We start from the raw sequence: 19431 nt of genomic DNA on the forward strand, positions 1-19431 counted from the left end.
TACACACACACGCACACACACACACACACCCACACACAGACACACACACACACACACACACACACACACACACACACACACACACACAGACACACACACACACAGTCAGTTGTTATGATATACAGTACTGAAACACTTCAAATGTATTAAGTATTATAAATATATAAACATATTTATATAAGTATTATAACGAATATGTGTGTGTGTGTGTGTGTGTGTGTGTGTGTGTGTGTGTGTGTGTGTGTGTGTGTGTATACCTTGTAGATAGAGGGTTGTTATACCACAGTTACATTGCTGCTCCAAATACACAGCCACTTCCCCACTGCAATCTGACAGAGAAGGAAAGAGTAAAATACAAATGATCATTTTCCTTTTTGTTTGTGTGTGTGTGTGTGTGTGTGTGTGTGTGTGTGTGTGTGTGTGTGACATATTTGTGTGCGCACGTAACAATTGACAGCAACAAACCGCTACCGTCAGCTTCAACTCAATCAACATCTGAATGATTGATTTCCCGCCAGCTGTCTCAACAGTGAGAAGAGACAGACTCAGAATAGATCAGAGAATGGAGACCAACACAGTGGCGGGACTAATTGCCAAGTCGCTGCGCCTGACGCATTCCTAATTTAGTCTAAAACATGAAAGACTCCTGAGGACATTCTGTTTTTTTAACTTTGTCAGTTCACTTTGTCTTTTGCAACAGACATCTGTTTTCAGTTAGTAAAAAGGCCTAATTTAAGCCATCTAAACAGATCATTGCTCTATGCTGATTATTTTAACTCAATAGTGAAAATAAAATCATTTTCCGACGTAAATTCCACATTGTAACACACTTAAATTATCCCTGTCACAATCAAATAGCTTCACTGACCCAATAACCATTACCTCTGCCAAGTTTTCTGTGTGGTTTGTTTGTGAAATGAATCACCCAAAACCTACCCACCCAATTTTAATGAAACTGAGGTGTAGCATGGCCCAAGAAAGAGATCATTAAAGTTGCACTCCAGCCACTAAACTATTTAAAAGTGAAAAAACCCTCTTCATGGCTTTGAAACGGCTTGCCTGCATGTCTCTGCCCTCTGCCTCATCTCCCTGGGGTTAACTGACCCCACTCTTGGGTTAACTGACCCTACTCTGGGGTTAACTGACCCCACTCTTGGGTTAACTGACCCTACTCTGGGGCTAACTGACCCTACTCTGGGGTTAACTGACCCTACTCTAGGGCTAACTGACCCTACTCTGGGGTTAACTGACCCTACTCTGGGGCTAACTGACCCTACTCTGGGGTTAACTGACCCCACTCTGGGGCTAACCGACCCTACTCTGGGGTTAACTGACCCTGCTTGCGGCATGGAGCTCCCATCTGTGTCTAATGTTTAAACTTCCGATTTTCACAACGCTACACAGTATTGGAGTAATGCAGTCAAAGTTGCCTACAAGTTGATGCATCAAAGTGTATTTGCTTTCTATCGCTTTGTACAATGTTAGAAACTCTGGTGGGATCATAGATAGGCTAATATGAACAAAGATGGGCTGTTTTGATTTGTTATTCTGAAATATCAATTGGTGTACTAAAAATAGCCATGGCATTTACTGTTTATTTTGATATGTACCACATAAAACACCTAATGCACATGTGAAAAAGATGAAAAAGATTTGCCAGAACTTGCTGAAGGTGGTCTTTAAATTTGGACTAGACAGGGTGGATCCACAAATTTACTTTCACTTGGTAACATGGTAAAATGGAATTAAGCCTTGGAAGAGGTCTGCACTAAGAACCATTCTATTTCTATGTTCTATCTATTTCTAACAATTATTTCATTTTGAAACTTTATTTTTATTTTTACAGATTAAATCTGATTTTCATTCTGGAATAATTTACTTTTTCAAACCTCATTTTTAAATCCAAGAGGGATGACCCTGGATACTTGATATAACAAAACAGTATGGCAGTTTGTGCTTGATGTATCAGAAAGCTGTGCCAAAACACTTCAGTATATCATCAGTATATCAGCATACAACAACATGACAGTATGTGAGAGAACCCATAATCAAACCCAGTCTCTACATAACTCTTAAATCTAACAGAGATAAAACAGATGTTGGGTAGCCTAATTCATGTCAGGACGTGTCAGTTTCATTCTGATCACGGGGAGATAATTACCTGTACTGACTGGCTCTAGATTCTCATTAGTGTGATTACCTGAAAGAAAACCAAACAAACACAATGTTCCTTATCTCAGCTGTAATAAATCATCTGTAAATAAGCAAAAAGTAAGTATGTAGTAGTAATTAATGTGTTAAAGTATATACTTGCCATTTGTGCCCACACACAGAGCTATAGTTATGCTCATTTAATTACATACAAGTACTATACATATCAATTTATATAACATGGTGTTGGCACCGTTGGTGACATTGATGTGTTGCACAAGAAAGAGAGAAAGAGAGAGAGAGAGAGGCATAGAGTGAAAGCCTGACTGTGACTAAAGTTGTGACTAACTGCTGATCATCGTCACTCAAATTCTGTTACTTCAGACAGTGTGGCTAAAGGTCTCTTACGCAATAAGTTTGTGAGTGTGTGTGTGTGTGTGTGATTTCTCAATGTACTACACTATGGGAGCTGCACATGGATGTTTATTCAGACATGAGTGGAACTTTGGAGGACATCACAGGATAGACAGCGCTGATAACAAATGCTGATAAATGGGCGTTAGTGTTGGGGTTCGACTGTAGGGACCTACTTCCTGCTTGGTCCTGTCCGTCAAGTGGCTGGGGCTCCAGGCATAGGTGGATGGTGCTGGAGTAGGTGGGGCTTGGGCAGTGATTGGGCAGGCCCGGTGTTGGGGAGGAAGTGATCCAGGAGGACGGGGAGTTGTGCTGGCAGCAGGAACACCGGCTCAAGGAGATGCGCCCATCAGCCACTGCCCTGCAAACACACACACACACACCTATGTTACATATTGATATTTAAGTATAAGTATAAGTATATATACTCTTTTGATCCCGTGAGGGAAATTTGGTCTCTGCATTTATCCCAATCTGTGAATTAGTGAAACACACTCAGCACACAGTGAACACACAGTGAGGTGAAGCAAACACTAATCCCAGCGCAGTGAGCTGCCTGCAACAACAGCGGCGCTCGGGGAGCAGTGAGGGTTTTAGGTGCCTTGCTCAAGGGCACTTCAGCTGTGCCTACTGGTCGGGGTTCGAACCGGCAACCCTCCGGTTACAAGTCCCAGGCGCTAACCAGTAGGCCACTAAAATTATGTCTACTGTCACATAAACATGGTCTATGTCCATGGCAACGACTGGCATACAAATAAAGTCTATCAAAACAAAGGTCCGGCAGTAAATTTGATAGGGTAGCATTTGAAATGGGCGATTCTTTTTTTAACCACAAGCTCCTTGACCCACTTTTGGGTCCCGACCCACCAGTTAAGAAACACTGAACTACAATATATATAACTCCCTCTGTGTATGTGTGCAAAAAAATACTATTACAGATTAGTTTATCCCTACATACTCAATTCTGTCTCTCTTTCGTTCTCTTACACACACACACACACACACACTAACCTGATTGCAGGGTTTATATGCCCAGTGCTGGCTGGTAGATTCTTCAGGTGTAGTGGCACATCAGTGAAGATCACAGAGTCCAAAATCTCAGAGTCAGCATCACACACCCCGACACCATAGCACAGGACTACAGCATCTGCAACACACATACACACACCACAATTTTTTATTCACACACATACACACAACTGCTGTCTATAATATGTCTGTAATAACAATAATAGCAGTAACATACTTTACAAACAATGCTCATTGCATGTTCAGACACACACAAACACACAAACACACACACGCACACACACACACACACACGCACACACACACACACACACACACACACACACACACACACACACACAAACCTGTCCCAGAGGTGTGGTTGAGTAGGTAAAGGCCATCAGCTCCGATGTGACCCTGGAGAGGGATCGCCTCTCTGGTCCCACCCTCAAACACCATCAGAACCAATCCATCCAGACTGGTCCGAGGTGGTCCAATCAGCTCCACAAACATGCTCTCCTGGGTGTGGTTGGGCCCCAAGGCTCCACCCACCTCATTAATTGCCAGGCCCTCAGGGGAGGGTGGATGGGGGCACACATTCTTTGCCATGGGAGTGGGTGGGCCGACCTAAAACACACAAAGTATTTGATTGGCATAGATTGAGCCTAATCCTGAACTAAAACCTTTTTAGCTGTTCAACGGAGATACATTTTCTTTCAGTCTAGGACTAGGGCTAGGCTTATGCCCCATTCTATTTGTCTGTTAATGTCGTTTTCCAAGCTGTTTTCTGTTCAAACTTGCAAAGGAAACGCCCAGGGAACACCCTCTGAAGTTCTACCACGACTAGTCAACTCGGTCGGACCCAGAGTACTACGAGTTTGAATTTTCAAGATGGTTGCGCCCATTAACAGTAAATGCGAGCCTTGTATGCTCTGTTTATTAGCAGTTCTGTTAGATTTGTGTCACATTAAATCAGTCGTAGAAACAACAGTCCAACCTCTACATTTCGCTATGATGCTATGACGTTTGTTTGGGTAAAACACTTAGTAATGCTTCGTTACAAATTGGCTAGTAACAACTGCTAACAATAGCCAAATGTTAACACACGGTAACGCAGCTGGTTGACAAACAGAACGCAAACAGCTCATATGACATGACGTCACTGACGAGTTCGCTAATAGACAAATCGAACGGGGCATTAATCCATGCCCTTTTGGTTTGAGTAAAACAGGAAACAGGAAATTAGCTCACTCGAAATGCTGAGAGCGTATTGGGCCTCCCTTGGCAGCGGCTGATGCTCTCGTCTCCCGGCAACGCCTGCGGGTCCTCGAGCAGGGGCAGCTGGTAGGGTGTGAGCGCCTCGGTCAGCATCCAGCCATCCTTATCGCTGCCACGGACCCGGTACACCACGGCGTCCAACAGCCCTAGCCTGGGCGTGCCTGTCTGTTGGGAGGGCGGCTCCTGACTGCGGTAGAGGGCCACGGCGTCGGGGCCGTTCTGGACGGTGTTGGGCGGTAGTGGGATGGACGGCTTTGGCTCCAGCCCGTCGCTGCCGATCAGGAAGTAGCCGTTGGCGTCAGTGAAGAAGCCGGACAGGCTGATCTCCTTATAGGGCCGCCCAGTTTGGCCGTTGATGAGCAGGAGCCACACCCCTTCGAGGGACGTGCGAGTGCCCGACGGGTGCCAGATCTCGATGAACTCGGTGTTCTCCGCCACGCCCGGCGAATCAGAGTTCACCTCGTTCAACAGGAAGTCCGTCCCCAACCACGGAGTGAGGGTGGGCGGCGGCGTCCCATCTGGAATCACTGCCACAGATATTAGACAGGGACCCACCAATCAGAAATGGACACAGTAAGACTGGACTGAACACACTAGAACGCTTGTCTCTCTCAAAAACAATATAACGTTCTACTCATTTACAGTCGAATGTGTGACCTTTCCACAAATCTCAACACACCTGTGGGGGCCAGACAGTCAGACACCTGTGGTTTGAGCTGAATAATAGGTTACCATGGCAACATTTGAATGCCAATCGGGGCTCTATATTTATACAGGTACTGTTGGTCTTCCAGATGTCTCCCACCTGACTGTGATCAGGCGGGAGACATCTAAAAATGTAGACCTACCCAGCACCCACCTGAACAACTTATAATCTACAATTACACATAAACCTGGTATTTTCCCACAGCTGGGTATAAATATACACGGTCATATCTTATATTATTACATAAAATAACACATATTCAACAAAGCAATACTACGAACTAGACACCAGTATAGCAACTGCTGACAGGCCATGAAGATCTACTCCAAGCCAGATTTTGTGTGAGAAATGGAATGCATGACAGAGTAAGAGAGAGAAAAAAAAAGGGAAGAGAAAAAGAGAGAAAACCTGTGGACAAGGCTTAAGGGAAAAAACATATGGGGAAGGGTCTAAAGGTGAAGAGGATGAATGATGAATGAATTTACCAATGTCATGAGGGCAGATCTTTGGCCAAGGACAGTGATTGCGTAGTGATGGTGTGGATACCGCCTCCATGAAGGTACCGGAGTCTCTGGACCAATCAGCAACACCACAGCGACTGAGTGACAGGCCATCCTCCCAACTGCAAAACGGGAGAATCTGTTAAAGCCCCGTTTCGTTTCAATTCTATTTAGAGTTGAAATTCCACTCCCAAATAAGAGACCCATCCTCACTTCACTGGTTCCAAATGTGACCCTAATTGGTTCTGCATGTGCCAGTTCCTACAAAGTGTGCAGTACAATAGCAGATTTGCTACACTGCACATTAAGTATGAATGAATGAGTCTGCAGTACGAAGTATGCAGTAGCATACAGTAGGAACACTGCACTGCACATATCTAAAAGGAGTATACAAGCAAAATGAAATAAAAAAATAATTGAAGTAAAAATGCAATATAAAAAGTGTAGCAACATATCCAATATCCAGTAAATAAACAACTTACAAACCAAGCATTTCTGCTTACAAGACATTTAGTTCTTTCTCAATGACTCATATGCAATACCACAAACATGCAGCCAAAGGCAAGTTCATAGCTTCAGCTGAATGGTTCTATTTGCAGTTAGGTGTTTACACAATAATGTTCTCTGATAATCACTTGAGTTTTTTAGCCGCTGATCCTTGGGTCTTCTAAACAGGAAATATTTTTCTTGATTACACTGTCCACTAACATACCAGGCACCAAAGCGATGAGATGGGGGTAACGGTGAGCTTATCAGAGATGTGCAACAAGTCATTAACACATGCACAGACTGAAGGAAACCGTGCACTTGGCTATTTAATCTCCTTGTTGAAACCTCTGAATGGGTAGTGGGTAAAATGAAATACAATCTTGAATATAACGATATGGTCAACCAATGAGATATAAGTTGAAGGAAAAAAAAAATCAGAATCAGTCATTCATTCACTAGCTCCATATCAAAGGCTGAACTATAGTCGATTATAAAAAATAAACGATTATATGGAGTGAGCCAGTGAATAGGATCACATATATCGGACCACAGACAAGTCCAAGCAGTATCCTCTCAGCTAGGGCTGCAACAATTAATCGATAAGTCGATTTTTTGTCAACTACTAAATTAATCGTCAACTATTTTGGTAATCCTTAATCATAAGTCTGCATCATTTTTTAAATTAATTATCTAATTTTACCTCCTTAAACTTCAATATATTCTGATTTATTTACACCTCTATGACAGTACTCTAAATGGGTAATGGGTAAACACATCCATAACGCCAACTAAATACCATGGCATTGTGTTGACGTTATGGATGTGACAGTTTTGCGTGGAATTGCCCAAATATATTTAGCATGCAAACTAAACAAAGCATTTGAGGACATATTCTAGGACTTTGGGAAGCACTCAAAAAAAATGTTTTCATCATTTTCTGGCATTTTATCAATTAAACAACTACTCGACTAATCAATAAAATAATTGACAGATGAATCAACCACGAAAATAATAGTCAGTTGTAGCCCTGATCTCAACAAGGTCATAACAGGAATGGTAGGGGCTTTTTTCAGTTTAAAGTGCTTCCAGTTGTGAAGTACAGTTGTGAAGTATTGTATTTTACACAACTGTCGTAAATACCACTTATGACTTGCAATCTTCCCCTTGTGCACGGCTCACATGGATTTGTTTACAAACTAGCAAAGATAATCTCTGAAGAGCCATGTTGACTGATATGGCAATATTACATGATTCCATTAAAATAGCTGACTATTGCACAATTGCTGTAAAGCAATTTGTGGTTCTCTGGGTCAGGTGAGAGTGAAGTGGCCAGGCTAGTTTTTTGCTAGTTTATTTGCTTATGTACTCCCATTACAAACATGGAAAGTGAACCAGCTTTTAGGAAGATTCCTAACAGTAACAGTGTGTGACAAAGTCATGATTCCCCCAGATCCCAAGACCAAAGACACATGGTTTATTATTACAAAGTAATGTGAAATGTATATTTGGCACTTCAAATTGTAGCAATTCCACTCCAACACACAGTTAGCGGACTGTGAGGAGCAATTCACTGAATTCAGCCAAATTGTATTGGATTAGAATCATAGACTGTACTTTTGGAGGGAAAGTCAGCATCTCTACAATGCACTTTTTGTGAAATTCAACAGGAGTCAAGTAGTCAACGATAGTGGCTTGGACTGAGCTATAACCAAACCCAGCCAACAAGGTGCACCGAAGATGAGTTCACATATCAAAAGCGTGCGGCAAAGCCAAAGCCTAAGAGCAGACTGAGAGCTGCTGCTGTAGTTACCCATGGGTGAGGGTGTAGGGCTGGCGTCCTGGTGTCAGGGTCTCGAGAAGCGTGGCGTTGAGAGACTGGGGATCGGCAGAGAACACAAAGGCATCGACTGGCTCTACGAGGCTCTGGGACAGGACGTCGGCCACCTTCCCCTCATACAAGACCACCGCCCCACTCGTGGAGCCTGCAGTCAAGGGAAGGAGAATATTAAAGACCAGATCTGTTGATCTGTTGCCAGGAAATGCAAAGACACATGTACTGGTGCTGCACAAATCGAGCAGTCTTACTTATGACTTGTACTGCACTGGTGGTTGTTAAGGTGACATTACATAGCAGTCTTACTTATTACATGTACTGCACCGGTGGTTGTTAAGGTGACATTACATAGCAGTCTTACTTGTACTTTTATTTAAATCTTACTTATGACTTGTACTTAAATCTTTCTGTGCAGTTAAACACAGCTTGGTTAGGATAATGAGGAAGCTGAAACTGTGGGCTTCACAATGTGAGCAATCATTCTGATTTGAACGATCTCCATCGAGGGGTGTATTGTGGGAAACAGAAGGGTGTAGTTTGGTTGTCTAAATGCCTCTAACGTAATGACACTGTTAAAGGAAAAATCCGGTGAGTTTTCACATAGATCTCTGTCAAGGTCACCAAGTACTGTCGGTACATCATAAATTTAGATTTATCGACAAATAAATGACAAATGACATAAGCACAAAACAAGAGATGACACATTGTGCGAGACATAAACAAAAAACTATCTCTGTGTTCAAAATTCGGACTTCACTCTAAATATAGTATCCCCTCAAATACATAGCTGCCCAGGAGTGTGTCTAGTCTGTGGTTTGCCACATCCTGCCAGCTGCCAGGAGTGTTATCACCGAGAAAATGAAGTTTCAGGTCAGAGGTCATCTCCTTGACACCATTTGGCGAGTGAAATCTGTGTGCGTGTGTGTATGTGTGTGTGTGTGTGTGTTTATGTATGCAGGCCTGTGTGACTGTGACTGAGAATGTATCTCTGGGTGTCTCTGGGTGTGTGACTTCATTAATGTGTGTATGTCTGTGTGTCTGTGTGTATGTGTGAGTCTCTTTGTGTGTGTGTGTGTGTGTGTGTGTGTGTGTGTGTGTGTGTGTGTCCTGTATGTGTGTATTACCTGTCCCACTGGTGTCTATGGAAACAGACAGAAGCCTCAGAGAGCTCTGACCTGAGCCCGCAATATCCATCGTCTTTCTGACCGCTCCTGTCTGTCCATCAAACACCACCAGTGCCATGGCACCCATCTCCGTGGCGACGCTCAACTCCACATGCCTACTCGTCACCAGACCACCCAACCGCAGCTCCTCGATGCGGGCAAGGGCGGGAGCTGGCAGTGTGCAGTTATTCGCTCGTCCCGGGGTGGGCGGAGCCACACGGAAGGCCCAGTGGTGCTCCGTCTCCAAGCAACGCTGGATGGACTCGTCTTCGTCGAAGAGCGACGGGTCCTCCAGAAACGGTGGCGAGCCAGGGGTCAGGTGGCCGGCCAGGCCCTCAACGTCACCGCCCCGCCGCGTGGCGTAGACCAGTGCATCCACCAGGCCCTCGGTCCGCACGAAATCCCCTTCCTCGAACGCCGACGTCCCCGGCCCGTATAGTGCCACTGCGTCCGGCCCGTTCTGGATGCTATTGGGCGGGAGCGCCACGGCAGGCTGGGGACTGAGCTCGCGCGAGCCAATCAGGAAGAAGCCCCGCTCGTCGGTGGAGTGGCCGGTCAGGTCCACCACGCGGTAGGCCAGGTTGCCGTTGCCGTTGTACAGGACGAGCGTGTAGCCGTTCAGCGGGGTGCGCGTGCCGCTCGAGTGGAACAGCTCCACAAACTCGTGTGTGTCGAACTTGGGGTTGTCGCTGTTGACCTCGCTGATCATCAGGCAGCCCTCGGCACAGATGGACGCCAGACACACACACACGCACAGTGCACACACACGAGTCATCCCACACAGCAGCCAACCCATGGTCCTAGTTTGTGGTCGACGAGGCCAGAGGAACAGTCAGTGGTCCTGGGGGACAGAAATTAAAGAGTCATCCTCAGTGCTCAAATGTTAAAAGTGAGTCATTCTTGAAAATCCATTGAAAAACAATCTCAAACTCATAGCCTTCCTCTTAATGCCACCCAGACTCTTTCACTTCTCCTTACTTGTCCTTAAAAACATGCACACACACACACTTACACAGTTGTCAAAAGAAAGTGTGACGGCTATCCTTGTCTAAAAGAGCCTTGATTACAACATAATGGCATGTGATGCGCGTACGCAGGCACACACACACACACACAGATGGATAGATGTTGCAAACTCAGCAGTAAGTGTCACTTGCCTTTCAATAACACTATCCACCTGAGATTATTACAATTTGTGAGTAATTTCTCTACATCATTTTGAGATAATGAAAGCATGAACATAGCAGGATCTCAAATCAAGTTTAATGTGTGTGTGTGTGTGTGTGTGTGTGTGTGTGTGTGTGTGTGTGTGATAGGATAGATGGGACATACCCAACAATTATAATCACTAACACATAAAAACATACTGTGTGAAACTAATAAAAAGGTGTAGGCTACTACTTAATGACAACTATATATTTGAAATAAACTACTTTGAGTAGGATATCATGTAGCCTAATATTTGCATTATCATAACTAGTTTTTTGCACTCAATTTCCAGTGTTTCCCACAGAATTGAATTCCATTTGTGGTGGTTGGTTTGCAGAATTAACTTAACACAAGTTTTTAACAAATTAGCACAGCGTGTTTATGATGCTAACCAGATTTAAGCACATTTTAGTACAACCTGGAAAATCATTGTGTGACGGTCAATGTTGATATTGTGGTGGGCCGCCACAAATAAGTCAATGGGAAACACTGATTTCCATTAAAGAGAGAAAACATGACATCCTTAGGCTACAGCAAACATACCAGGGTGAAGAATCCTGACTAGCTTTGTGGTTGAAACACAAATAATACTGTGATTAAAAAAGAAGTCACAGAGCCAAGGAGTAATAAATACTTTGCCCCACTCTTTTGAAACACCTCTTAAAACTGCCTGTCTATGGCATGAGTCACAGGCTGACGATGCTGAAGAAGCTACATATCTAGGAACAAGACGCTTTTTGAAGCGGCGGGCCTTTCGAAATTACACTGCTTGAGGCCCAGGGTCTCAGTGGATTTTCTTCGTCACACTGCGAAACTACACTATTAGCTCTCAATGATGAAAAGAGATTCTTAACAGTCGTCCCCCCCCCCCCTCTGTTTATACACTTGAAAAGGTCCCTTTGACGTCTTTCGCTGCAGTTCACACTGCAATCGATGGATTGATACAATGTACCCGATGTGGATTAAATGATAGCAACAATATAGCTATTATCGAGACAAGCAACTCGGACACCCAACACTGTTACTAAGAACTAAGAATCCGTGATAGTCACAATAGTTTTAGTGCCTGAATATGAGTGAAAAAGTGATGCCTTTCGATACGATACTTTAGACTAAATAGCCTAAAGTGACAATCCAAGTCGGTGAAACAATGTCCTGGGAGACATTCCAACATGCAGACTCGGCTACGGAACGGAACCAGTTGCTTGTGCCGGAGATGCGTGACTGGGCTGCAGAAACCCTGATGAAAAGGTCACTCTTTGCTGCCTTGTGTTGCCGTAATCGGCATAATTCACCAGATTTTCAGGTAACGTTAACGTTAAAGTTACACCATCCATATACTAAGACGAATCTTGAGTTTTGTTTAGCAGACGTAAGTTATTCTTACGGTATTTGTTTGGGTTGTCCTTTTGGATCTTGAAAGCTTCTTTGATGACGATGAAGATTTCTCTAAAGACACTAGACAACTTTTAGCGAGTTACTTTCACTCCTTGGAAATCTTCAACTACAAATGCATACATTTGGTCTGTCCTCCTCCGTTCCTCTTGGTTCTCCTCCTTCTTGCGTAGGCGGTTTTGGATAGGAGGGGGGTTGTGCATTGGGGGATGGATGTTTTGAATGACTTAGCCTACGCCATCGTTCCCTCCGTCACAGACTCACAAAACTAAATCTGTCACAAACACTCAGGTTGGTTGGGAAAGTTATATTTGTCAGAAGTTGTCTTAAAATTTGCAGTAGTTTCTTAAACGTTTAGCCTTGTTAGACAGTTTTGAGGAGAAAAATAGCGAGAGTGAACCCCCAGATTTCGCGGGTTGAGCGAGGTCTCCCGGGGGGCGCAGACTGGAATGCGAGATGATCTCGCATTTACCGTAACATCCCCATGGAACGTCGCTTATCGGAAGTAAGGATGTATTCCTGAAAATGATGCTCCATTTTCTAACCATTTACTACTGGAAGAAGACGCAGAGTTAGAAGTGAAGTTGTTTAATTCCTCCAATCTGTTAGTGGCAAGCCCTTTTCTGTGTAAGAAAGCAGTAGGCCTATAAGCTACTGTATGGACACATGCAAAAAACAAGTTGTGGTTCACGTACAGCAGGCTTGCACTCAGGCAAAACAAATATTTTGACGGTAACAAGTAAAATACAGCCTAACACACATCCCTCAGAAATGTATACTTGCCTCGCTGTGGTCCTCACACATGTTGTTTGCGTACTTTGAAACACCCGTTTTTATAAATTAACTTTAATTGTAGGTCCTATGGGGGTCAAGGTTCATTGACCATGTGCGCAAAGCTGTTCAATAGCTTCTTACAGTTGCATTACAGTTTATTTCACCCCAGGGAGGGTCAATTTGGGATAAGGGTGCACTTTCGAGATTCTCTCCTTTACCAGAAGGCAAGAGGACTATAGTCAGGCTATGGCACAGAGAAAGTTGGTGGTTGAGATATACAGCAAATAATAAAAGTAGGCTATGAGGTGCAATAACCTTGTGTGTCAGTGTCAGGCTGTGATTGGAGATAGATGCTGTTCGGAAATTCGACAGTCGAAGTAAAGTTCCGGAAGTGGCCAGCAGAGAGCAGCACTTGCATACATACTGCAGCAACAGAGTTCAGGGTGAGGAAGTGGGGTGAGACAGCCCACCACCAGAGAGTACAGAAATCATCTCCTGGAGTGAGTGCTCTCCTATGTGATCAGATTTGCCCTTTAGATAACAACGAATAAGGCAAGAACACGGAACGCCGTCGAAGGATCAGTTATGTGTACACGGAAAGGCTTTCGGAGTCTGGCTCCTCAGAGACTCGGATGACTCACAGACGGAGATTGGGGAGAAGATAAGAAGAGTCAGGCCTGGAGAGCTAGTGATAGGGAGTATAATATTCGTTCTGTTTGAGCAGCCTAGGGGTGCAGTTAATGAACATCTTAAGCAACCCCTAGTCACCATTTAACACTTTGAGTCGGCTCATCAGAATTAAACTGCTACGATCTAAGACAGTTGTGTAGATGATTAAAGCATTGCTCTTTCTTATAAGAGCTATAGCTGCAGACCATTTACATTTTGGCACAAATAAGAATGAAATCCACATGATGATATGATGAGGTACACACACACACACACACACACACAGAGAGTAGAGCTCCAGTCATTTTCTATTGATGTATATCAGGATTCGGTGCATGTCTTCCGGTTTAGCATGGGGAAACCATTTCCACACAGAAGTAACATACAAATAATGTGTTATGGTGCACCATAGAACACCACCACCAGATATCTTTTAGAACACCAATAGAATGTTTTAAACACAGTCTCACGGTGAAGACCATGTAGCCTTCAGCATAAAAATATGTCTGGATGAGTCAGCTCCTGGATCCTCCTTCATAAGTGAAAATAGGGACACAGCAGGCTCCACATACAGCTGTCCTCATGCCAGCTAGAACATTTAGTTTTATTCTTTTATTTTATATTTATTTGGCTGATGCTTTTTTACAAAGAAATTTACAGATGTTAAACAAGTCTCACTGGAGCAACTTAGGGTTAAGCACCTTGCTCAAGGCCTCAGCAATGGCAGCTGGAAATCAAACCCATGTCTTTCAGGTTACTGCATGCCAACACGACTCCTCAGCCACTACACTAACACTGCCCCTATACCACATAGTATCAGAGCCAGATCTATACTCATGAACACACAGTGGTAGCTTAAAGCTGCAGTTGGCAAGTCTGACAGACTGAGGGGACCTAGCCAAAATTTTGAATGTTTACAACTCTCATGCCTCTCCCCCACTACCACCGAGCACCCTCTCATCGAGTTTGTGCTCGTCAGTGCGCACCAGACTGTGATTGACAGTCAGATCTCACACAGCCCTGCTCTGATTGGAAAAGCAGAACCGGGAGCTGTGGATTTTTGCAAAACAAATAACAGGCTCTAGGCTGATTTATGTTGCTCTGTCAGAGCATAGTGTCGGTTTCAGTGAATATGATCAAATATATATGTATATATATTTGATGTCATTGAATGTTGAACTTAAAGCTGCAGTTGGCAAGATCATATTCATATATATATATATATATATATGAATATGAATATATATGAATATGATCTTGCCAACTGCAGCTTTAAGTTCAACATTCAATGACATCAAAAATGGCACAGCATAGATTAGAGAGAAAATGGTTTATTATTATTATTGTATATTTTAACATTATTTTTTGTAAGCTGTTCCCACTGGGATATGACAGGTGATGCTTCCCTGACTGCACATGCATGATGTTTACACATCTCATGGAGATTATGTATACTCACACCCCTACATCTCTCTCCTTACTGGTGTGTCCTCTCCACATCACGCTTTCAACCTGCCTCTCTCCAGCATGTTCCTGCATTCATGCGTCATGCTGGGACCCCAGTGCCTCAAGCACCCGCTGCTGAGGTCAACTGATGCTGGACGTCCTAAGTTCCCCTCAGACGGGTCAAATATAAACCATGGGGCCACAGGGCACTACAAACAGAAATTTTCTTTAATTGGTAATTAAAAACAACAGCACTTGAATGACAAACAAACCAAATGCTCATGCGGTCCACTCAACCTGTTTATTATGAAACAGGGACAAGCCATGTCACATAGAAATAGCATGCAGATAATGGGTTATGGTGGGAGAGCGAGCATATTTCAAATGCCAGGAGATTTGTTTTTTTTAAACAAAAATGGTTCATAATCCTACAGGGATTTCCACTGATTTGACAACAATTGAAATAGTTAACTTTTCTTGTCTTCCTGCCACAAATGACTGTGGATTGCTGTTAATCATCCCCACCCACCACCTTCCAAGTTTGCAAAATCTTGGTATGTCCCTTTACTGTCACCTTCACATGCCATGTCCCTGTACTGTCGACTTCACATGCCATGTCATGCCTCCACATCTCGGGTGGAGATGATCTGCACCACTACATCTCTCCATGTCCTCCGTCACGCCATGTTCTTTTCATCTCCCAGAGACAGAAATCAAGGTGCAAGATGGAAAGATGAAAGCATCCAATCCACATCACCGTCACATGTAACTGTAGGGAGTTTGCAGCATGACTGATAACACTCATATGCTGCCAGTAGGCCTACATGAATTTGCAAGCTTGAAGGTAAAGCACCCATATATGTGTAATAAACAGATCAAATCAAAATGGGAATTTGTGACCTGTGATCATATGGTACAGCAAAGCATGTCAAAATCATGGGGTTTGCCTGTGCGGTAATGACCCTTGGGGGAACCCATTGGCTTAAAGCAGCAGTAATGAGTCGAGTAATGATGAAATTACATGAAAGGCATGCAAAGCCTTGCAAACACCAACAACACCACATTTGGCACAAGCAGTGAGACATGGCCAAGATGATCTGCTCAAGGATCAGAACGGGGAAGAAAGGTGTTTTAAGTGAAGTTGAAGGTGACATGGTTATTGGTGCCAGGCAGGCTGGTCTGAGTATATCAGGAACTGTTGATCTACTGGGATTTTCCTGCACAACAATCTCTAGGGTTTACAGAGAATGATCCAAAAAGGAGAAAATATGCAGTGAGCGGCGGTTCTCTGGGCAAAAAGGGTTGAAGGTTCATTCAGATGGTAGGGTCCGAATTTGGCATAAATTACATGAAAGCATTGATCCATCCTGCCTGTATCAATGGTTCAGGCTGCTGCTGGTTGTGATGTAATAGTGTGGGGGATGTTTTCTTGGCAGACTTTGGGCCCCTTAGTACCAATTCGGCATTGTTGAAATGTCACAGCCTCCCTGAGTGTTAGTGACCATGTTCATGCCTTTATGATTACAATGTTACCCATCTTCTGATGGCTACTTCCAGCAGGATAATGCACCATCATGTCACAAAGCTTACAGTACATAATCTCAAACTGCTTTCTTGGACATGCCAATGAGTTCACTCATTGAGACAATTGTACTCAAATGGTCTCCGCGGTCACCAGATCCAATAGAGCTCCTTTGGAATATGGTGGAACAGGAGATTTGCATCATGGGTGTGCAACTGCGTAATGCTATCACGTCAATATAGACCGTGTCTGGGAGGCAGGTTTACCTAATGTACATACTGCGTACCAGCTGGCTACCGTTGCACTGATAGTGAACAGCGCATTCTGAACTGTTAAGGAAACCATGTACAAACATGGCTCTTTCATATGGCTGGCTTGTTTCGTGGTTGTTGTTGTGGCTGCATTGATCCCCCCCCCCCCCCCCCCCTTGTCTGGTCTTGGCCTGCTCCACTGGGGACCCTTGCCTGAGACTCAGACATGAGAAGTGTATCATCAGTGCAGAGCCAATGTAGTATCAATTTAACCACTGGGGGATCCTCCAGGGTGGGATCTCAATCTTTCTTTTTCATGTGTGTGTGTGTGTGTGTTTGTTTGTGAGTGTGCAGCACATGTGTTAACTATATTGATTCAGCACATATGTAGGTCAGGTGCTACACAGGCCAGCGTTGTCATGGGAACTAAGAATAAAACATGCCACATCTGTGTAAGTCGCATCACTTTTATGTTCCACCCCTCATATGTTTATATGTTTACACAGACACACAAACTCAGTCATTTGCCATATACAGTATGTACCAGCACAAACACATGCACAGTGTGATTTGTTGGACACACAGCAGAATACATGTGTACTGTACAAATTGGAACACGAATTGACACACACTCACACATAAACAGACATGCATGCTCACATGCACACACACACACACACACACACACAGACACACACACACACACACACAGAGACATGCACGCGCACACACACACACACACACAGACATGCACGCACACACACACACACAAGCAGACATGCACACACATGGAGAGGACAAGAGAGAGTGAAAGAGAAATAATGAATGTACGGTTTAATGACAGAGGAAGAAATAGGGGGTGGACATAAATTGTACATCAAAGGGTTCTTTTCCCAGTGTCTTCCCTCATCTCTCTCTCTCTCTCTCTCACACACACATACACACACACACACACACACAGTCTCTCACTCACACACACACTCTCTCTCTCTAGGGTATTGTGTCTGAAATAGCCCTGTTCCTTGTGCCGAGTGCATGCTGGGTAATAAATCGGTTGTCAGGCCCAAGAGGCTCATGGGAAGACTGTGCTCCAGATACCACCAAATACACACACGCTCATGGACACACATGGACACACACGGACACACACACACACACACACACACACACACACAGACATATGCAGGGTAAGAAGTAGCAGTATATCCTACCAGAGATGAGATGAATGGTAAAGCAGCTGCTGTGACCACCAAAAATGTGATCATCAAAATCTCATTTCATGGTGACAGGTCTGGAGCCTGACATCATTTATACACTTGGGGCCAGAGAGCAAGAGATGTGAGTAACACCTACCTCCTGTTGTATGGGAAAGGGGGACGGGCATTGAGAACAATCTCAGACAAGGGTAAGAGAGACACATTTATTATACAGGGCAACAAAAAGTTACCAGACCTGTTTGCATTAGCCAAATTCATTTCCAATAGGTTGAGGTGTCTTAGAACAGTACATGTGGTGAGAGTTTTGAGGTGCTTGTGGTTCAGACCTGCGGGTTAAGGCTTTCAGAACAGCTGAATCCAGGGTGTGTTCCACGTGCTTCGTTGGTGCTCGTTACTGGAATAAAGACTGATTGCTGCATCATCCATGAGACACATCCTTTTTGTTTTCAAAGCAAGCAAGGTCTCACTCACATACACACACACACACACACACACACACACACACACACACATAGCAGCAGAGGTAGGGGGAGAAGGGAGTTGAGTACAGCTCGGATCACGCTGACAGTGAAGGGTGAGTTGAGTTACTTGTGCTCTGCAGGCATCTTTGTGCTTTGGACACCCCAAATCAACCCCTCCCCCTCTCTCCTGTGTTACGGCCAGCTCGTTCCCAGACCGAAACATAAAGAGGGACACGGACAACAAGGTTCAAACCAAATATTCATTTATTTAAGTAAACCAGAAGGTTACCAATAGCAAAATGTCTAGGGGGAAATGAATGGGAGTGGTGTCGTGCGTGTATGGATGCAAAGAGGGTGTCAGTATGTAAGAAGCTAAGAAATGGACAAAGAAAGCGAAAGAGAGGTAGAGATACAAATGAGGGGAGAGAGCAAAGTGCAGAGAATCAAAGTGAGTGCCTGCAAGAAGGAAGAAACCTTTCACTTGTTTTCTTTCTTCCTCCGCACTCACACTCTTGTGTTTTGCAGGCATTTGTGTTCTTTGGACATACCAAATCAGCTCTCTCTCTCCGACTGCTGGGAGTGAGTGCAAGGAGCACGTGTGAGTGTGAGTTGTTTCTGCTGTGACCTGGAAGAGTGTTTTCTATTTACAAACTTAATTCTTTTATGTGCATTGAATAATTGTGGTTAAGAGCAGAATCTGATGGTTTTGTTCGTCTGTATTCCACGGGTTGCCAATAACCAGTGTCAAACTGGGAGGCATGGCGGTCCCCACTCATGGCACTCACAAAAGCCTCTACTAATGAATCTGAGACTACCTGTACTGTATGTATGCAGTTAATAAGAAATATGATCACAATCAATACATTTGTGAGCTCATCACTTCACCATCCCCTAAGGTCTGCAGTACAGCGCCAGTAGAGGTCGCTTGTATAAATCATGCATAT

The 19431-nt window shown here is 44.0% G+C and overlaps 1 protein-coding gene across 1 annotated transcript in view; it reads right to left on the reverse strand.

Annotated features, from left to right (window-relative positions):
* Positions 1-12343, reverse strand: part of si:ch211-183d21.1 — a 13872-nt gene extending 1529 nt beyond the window's left edge. Inside the window, exons 1-10 of the mRNA XM_042083639.1 lie at positions 12140-12343; positions 9505-10384; positions 8357-8528; positions 6043-6179; positions 4825-5378; positions 3939-4200; positions 3577-3712; positions 2742-2926; positions 2162-2200; positions 258-329 (exon numbers count right to left, since the gene is read on the reverse strand). Coding sequence (XP_041939573.1) covers positions 258-329; positions 2162-2200; positions 2742-2926; positions 3577-3712; positions 3939-4200; positions 4825-5378; positions 6043-6179; positions 8357-8528; positions 9505-10339 — 2392 coding nt within the window. The 5' untranslated portion in view covers positions 10340-10384; positions 12140-12343. The remainder of the gene's footprint in view (positions 1-257; positions 330-2161; positions 2201-2741; positions 2927-3576; positions 3713-3938; positions 4201-4824; positions 5379-6042; positions 6180-8356; positions 8529-9504; positions 10385-12139) is intronic.
* Between the last annotated feature and the right edge of the window lie 7088 nt (positions 12344-19431).

Source organism: Alosa sapidissima, chromosome 24 (assembly GCF_018492685.1).
Source record: "Alosa sapidissima isolate fAloSap1 chromosome 24, fAloSap1.pri, whole genome shotgun sequence".
In the NCBI taxonomy this organism is placed as follows: Eukaryota; Metazoa; Chordata; class Actinopteri; order Clupeiformes; family Clupeidae; genus Alosa; species Alosa sapidissima.